This window comes from Galeopterus variegatus, unplaced genomic scaffold (genome assembly GCF_000696425.1).
Source record: "Galeopterus variegatus unplaced genomic scaffold, G_variegatus-3.0.2 Scaffold1567, whole genome shotgun sequence".
NCBI classification, from domain to species: Eukaryota; Metazoa; Chordata; class Mammalia; order Dermoptera; family Cynocephalidae; genus Galeopterus; species Galeopterus variegatus.
The window spans coordinates 368,879-375,387 of NW_007727678.1; the positions used below are offsets into that span (position 1 = coordinate 368,879).

At 40.1% G+C, this 6,509-nt stretch overlaps 1 protein-coding gene across 1 annotated transcript in view; it reads right to left on the reverse strand.

Annotated features, from left to right (window-relative positions):
- The window catches only part of EFCAB6 (EF-hand calcium binding domain 6), a 303,634-nt gene extending 297,833 nt beyond the window's left edge, over nucleotides 1-5,801 (reverse strand). The window contains 2 exon segments of the mRNA XM_008577701.1: nucleotides 2,102-2,139; nucleotides 5,660-5,801. Of these exon segments, the coding sequence (XP_008575923.1) occupies nucleotides 2,102-2,139; nucleotides 5,660-5,801 (180 nt within the window).
- Between the last annotated feature and the right edge of the window lie 708 nt (nucleotides 5,802-6,509).

Sequence of the window (6,509 nt, forward strand, 5' to 3'; positions counted from 1 at the left end):
AAAAAAAAAAAAAAAAAAAAAAAAGACCCAACAACAAAAAGAAAATGTAAGCAGTAACCAAATGTGCATAATCTGATGATGGGAGTACAAACTGATATAATCTTCTGGGGGACAATTTGACAAAATTTTCTACATCTGTTTAGGGTTGAGAAAGTCACGCAGTCTATCACTCTCACCCTAACAATGAGAACAAGTGGGATAAACTAAAAATATGTATAGTTTTAAAACCCATCAGAGATCTGAAGATGCAAAGAAACTAAATTCCAGAAAGGACAAGCCACTCCTCAGGGAGAAAAGATCCGTAATACCTTCCAGCCCTGCAGAGCAATGGAAAAAAAGCAAATTCATTATAGACAGGGTAAGAAGAAAACAACCTGATAATGAGTAGGCACATGCGGACTGGTGGCTGGATTAAGATCCCAGGAGCCTCAGTCACAGAGCAAGTCTGTATCCATCCTCTTGGGCTTCCACAAAAAGCAAATTCATTATAGACAGGGTAAGAAGAAAACAACCTGATAATGAGTAGGCACATGTGGACTGGTGGCTGGATTAAGATCCCAGGAGCCTCAGTCACAGAGCAAGTCTGTATCCATCCTCTTGGGCTTCCATCAAGTGCACATAAGTAGCACCAATGGCGGAGGGTGTGACAGGAGACCTATGTGACACACCCCAAGGCACACAGAGTTTTACACAAGTCCAAGGCAGCTGTTTACCAAAGGCAGAGAGCAGGACAGAAGAGCTGAGGCAAATCCCTCTGAAGTATATGGGGCCTTCAGTAAGTGAACTTCAGTGGCCCGCTGTGGGTTCGAGGCAGGGCAACAGGGTGCGCAGAGATCTCCCGAGGTGCAGAAAGCTGGGCCAGAACAGAGAGAACTCTCAGGAAATCCCCCAAAATGGCAGATGGACTATAAAGCAGAGAAAGATCACCCCCTATGTGTTAGTCTGTTTCTTTTGCTTATAACAGCATATTCGAAGCTGGGAAATTTATAAAGAAATTTATTTCTTACTGTTTTGGAGGCTGGGAAGTCCATGGTTTATGGGGCACACCTGTTAAGGGTCTTCTTCTGGGTGGGAACTCTCTACGGCGTCCCCTGGCAATGAGGGTATCACATGGTGAGAATGGCATGAAAAAGAGAGCTGACCTTCTCACTGGCTCATCTTATAAAGCCATCAGAACCACACCCATGACAACCCATTAAACCATCAACCCATGATTCTGTGAATGGATCAATCCATTCACGAGGGCACAGTCCTCGAGATCCAATCACCACTTAAAGGCCCCACCTTTCAATACTGTTACAATGGGAATTAAGCTTCAATGAGTTTGTGGGGGCGGGCATTCAATCCACAGCACCCCACATGCCAAGCTGGTAGCTGGGCTGTAAAACATTGAGGTCTCTGGGGTCTCAGTACTGCTCAGATCTCAAGACTTGTTGAAGGGAAACATTTGAAACCAGGGTTAACCTAAACCTAACTAAAACTCCAACAAAGTTGAGACACACCTCACCTTTGAGGTTAAATTGAGTCCACTTCACTAGAAGCCCGAGAGAAGAAGAGGCGCTCCTTTTCTGGTGGCAAACATTAGTTAATTCTGTCTCTACTGTTTTTTACACAGATGTATGGCATTAAATTTTTATTAATTGCAAGGCAAGTGAAAAAGAAAAGGTGACCTAATCAAGAGCAAAACCAGTCATCAGAAGAAGACCCACAGTGAGAACAAATGTAGAAAGGATCAGGTATTTAACTGAGAATGAGAAATATGCTAAAGAGCTAAAAGGAAAAAGCTAAGAACATTGAACATATGGGGAATTTCAGCAGACAAATGGAAACTATTTTTAAAATGCACACGAAAAAGCTAGAAATTAAAAATAAAGTATGAGAAGTGAAGAACTCATTTGTTTTGCTTAGTAGCAGACTGCACATGGTAGAAAAAAGAACTAGTGAATATAAAGTCAGGTCAACAGAAACTATTGAGATGGAAACACAAGATAAAAACAATTTTAAAAGAAAACAGGGTGTCTAATATTATGTTTATTTAATATATGAGTTATACAAGTATACATCTACAAGTAAATGTGGCATGCATGAAAAAGAGACCAGCCAAACTGCTGATGGTGCCCTCTGGAGAGGAAAGTGGTGCTAGGAGGCACATATGTATTTAATTTTTAAAAAGTAAAACACTTCAGTGCATTAAAAAAGTACCATCAATAGAAATAAAAAGCAAATGACAAAAAGAAAGATACCTATGGCACATAAGGCAGCTAAGGGATTAATATCTTTAATACAAAGAGAGCTTGTACAAATCACTAGAGACCGACCCACAGTAGGAAAATGGGAAAAGGACATGAACAGGTAACTCACAAATGAAAAAGGCATAAACCTGACAAAAAAAGTTAAGCTTACTATTGAAGAAATGCAAATTAAAATTCCAATGGAATTACTGTTTTTTGCATAGCTGGTGGGCAAGATCTTAAAAGATAAGAAAGGATCTTAGAAATGAGCACTTACAAGTGTTATTTGTGGGACTATATGGGCACAAGCATCCTGAAGGGTAATTTAGTAGCACCCATTGAGAGTATGGATGCTCTTTAATTCAGTAATCCCACTTTAGTCTTCTTTGTACTATCAGATAGTTAGTTAAATACACTAAGATATATCGAGATTACACTGTAGACATGCAGCTATTGAACTGGAATGCGTCTATTGTTGATGACGTATTTTTGTGTCAGAAACTGCTAAGTTACCCCCCATTATCCATTCTCCTCTTTTCGTTAAATACACTAAGATATATCGAGATTACACTGTAGACATGCAGCTATTGAACTGGAATGCATCTATTGTTGATGACGTATTTTTGTGTCAGAAACTGCTAAGTTACCCCCCATTATCCATTCTCCTCTTTTTCCTTAGAAACAGACCCCTGAGTTTTGGGGTAGACACGTGGCCATCCAAATAAAGTCTGTATTTCCCAGGCCCCCTAGTAGGTTTCCTTAGAAACAGACCCCTGAGTTTTGGGGTAGACACGTGGCCATCCAAATAAAGTCTGTATTTCCCAGGCTCCCTAGTAGGTGCATGTAAGTAGATGTATTAAAGTCACGCCAATTGTTTTTTTTTTTTTTCCTTTTTGTCTTTTTTCGTGTCCGGCAACGGATCGCAACCCTCGGTGTTGCGCCCGCACCTCGCTCAGCCAGTGAGCGGGAACCGGTCTGTATGTGGGATCCAAACCCTCGTCGGGAGCGCTGCCGCGCTCCCAAGCGGCGCACTGTAGCAGTGCGCCACCGGGCCGGCCCAAGTCATGCCAATTGTAGGTAAGCACAAGCGTCCAGAGTGACTTTTGACTAGAACATCTTTCGCCTACTTTCAAGGCAAACCCATTCTCCTTTCATAATGTCCTCTCGAATCCTTCTGATCCCGTGGGGGTGCTTGCTCCGTGCTCTGCACATGTTTCTGTTATGGCATTTGTCTCACTCTACTCGAATTCTTTTTTTTTTTGGTGGCTGGCCAGTATAGGGATTGAACCCTGGACCTCAGTGTTATTAGCACCACGTCTAACCAACTGAGCTGACCAGCCAGTCTCTACTTGAATTCTTTATCTCCCTCTCTAGACTGTGGGCTCCTCTGGGGCAGGCCTTCTGTCACATCCATCTCTTTATCCTCAGCACCTATTACAGTGGTTGTCACAGACTGCAGCTCAGAAAATGTTTGTGAATAAATGAATGAAGGACTAATTAAAGGAAAAAAAATGAATGAAATTAAAAGAAACACTTTTGGGAAATAACAATGTCAAATTTTATTGCTTTAAAAACTAACTGAGTGAGGAAGCCAAATGAGTCGAAAACTTACATCCACACAAAAACCAGTAAACGAATGTTTATAGCAGCTTTATTAATAATTGCCAAAACACGGAAGCAACCAAGATGTCCCTCAATAGGTGAATGGATAAACGAACTGTGGTAAGACATACAATGGAATATTAGTCAGCAATAAAAATAAATGAGCACAATGCAATGAATAAAAGACAGTCTTTTCAACAAATGGTGCTGGAACAACTGGACACATGCAAAAATAAAAAATGAATATAGACAGAGACCTCACCCCCTTCACAAAAGTTAATTCAAAATGAATCACAGACCTAAATGTAAAACAATAAAAATAAATGCAAAACTATAAAAATCCGAGAACATAGGAGAAAATCTAGACAACTTTGAGTTTGGCAATGACTTTTTAGATACAACAAAGGCATAATCCATGAGAGAAAGAATTAATTTCATTAAAATTAAAATTAAAAATTTCTGCTCTGCAGAAGATGAATCAAAAGAATAAAAAGAGCCACAGACTAGGAGGAAATATTTGCAAAAGACATATCTGATAAAAGGCCATTATCCAAAATATATCAAGAACTCTAAACTCAACAATAAGACAACAAACAACCCAATTAAAAAATGGGCCAAAGACCTTAACAGACACCTCATCAGAGAAAATATACAGATGACAAATGAGCACATGAAAAGATGCTCCTCTTCATATGTCATCAGGAAAATGCAAATAAACAACAATGAGGTGCCACTGCACACCTGTCAGAATGGCCAAAACCCAACACACTGACACCACCAAGTGTTGGTGAAGACGTGGGGCACAGGAGCTCTCATCCACCGCTGGGGGGACGGGCAATGGCACGGCCCCTTTGGACCACAGTACAGTAGTTTCTTAAACCATGAGATCCATCAACTGAGCTCCTTGATATATTTACCCAAAGGAGGTGAAAAATACGTCAAAAAATTCACACACAGATATTTACGGCAGCTTTATTCATAACTGTCAAAACTCGAGGGCAACCAAGATGTCCTGCAGCAGGTGAATGGACAAACTGGTACATCCAGACAGTGCAATTGTTACTCAGTGCTGAAAAGAAATGAGCTATCAAGCCCTGGAAAGACAAGGGGGAACCTCAAAATGCATATTAATAAATAAAAGAAGCCAATCTGAAAAGGCTACATACTATATGATTTCACCTATATGACTTTCTGGAAAATACAAAATTATGGAGACAATAAAAAGATCAGTGGTTGCGAGGGGTTAGGGGGAGGGAAGGATAAAAAGGAGGAGCATGGTAGATTTTTAGGGCAGTGAAACTGCTCGGTACGATGTTAAACAGGCAATATATGCCATTTCTATTCATTTGTCCACAGCCATATAATATACAATGCCAACAGTAAACCCTAATGCAAACTATCAACTTTAGTTTGCACTAATACAATATGTTAATAATTGGAGAAATGGGGGGTAGGAGTGAAGGGTATATAGGAATATCTGTACTTTCTGCAAACCTAAAACTGCTCCAAAAAATAAGGTCTACTAATTTTTTAAAAAATCTGAGTGACTCAGTATACTATAAAACTTAGTAGTTAAGCCTATGGACACTGCCTGGGTTCGAATCCTAACCCTGCCACTTAAAAACTATATAACTTTTGGGCATGTGGCTTAATGAATCTGTGTTTCAGTTTTTCCATGCAGAAAACAGAGATAATAATAAACCTAATTCATAGAGTTATTGTGAGAATTAAATGTCGCGTGGAGCCTTTGAACAGATCCTGGTACATAATAAACATACACAAGCGACATCTACCTTTAGGGCTCTTATTTGCTCATGAATACTCACTTGAAGAAGACGGTCTGAACATATTTTGGAAACCATTCCTTGAATACACTCTACATGGTGAAGACTGGGGTCTTGAATATGCGATTTTCCGTGTGTGAGGATATGAAGTCTGCCAATCTGGTACGATCGCCATTTTGTACATTAAATCCCTGTGATATAAAAGAAAACAGATTACATTATCTTAAAGCATTCGTGTGTGAGGATACGAAGTCTGCCAATCTGGTACGATAGCCATTTTGTACATTAAATCCCTGTGATATAAAAGAAAACAGATTACATTATCTTAAAGCATAGATTAGAAATGTGTCCAAGTCCTATCCTTGCCTTTTCTGAAAGGACAGCTGGAGAGTGTAAAAATGCAGCTAGTCATGATCTGCAAGCTGATTTTTCAAAGACTATTCTTAAGGTGAACACAAAATCATGATATTGAACTCCCTGCTTTTAACAAGTCCAACAGACTTCAAAAATGGGAAAACAAAGAGGCTTCTGGATAGGAAAATCCACCTATATCTTGACCACTGCTACTCATTCCTTTGGTGGGCAGTAAGGGGTAGAGCATTTGGATTCCCTGAGCTTTCTCGAAGTGCCTCACTATAAACCCGACACACGGTCAGAGGCGGAGCTGGGGATGACAGCAAACAAGGCGGGGTAAGGACCTCTGGAAATCCTCTCCTCCGTAAAATCAATGAGAACACCAACAACAGTGTTAGCATCAATTTTTTCAGAACTCTGGAAATTAACCAAAGGCTAGCAGCAATCTGGGGAGCATTTATTCATGAAAAATGGCTGAGCCTGGGTATGAAGAGCAATTTTGTGGCATTTTTACTTGTCCTATTCCCATTCCTCCCCA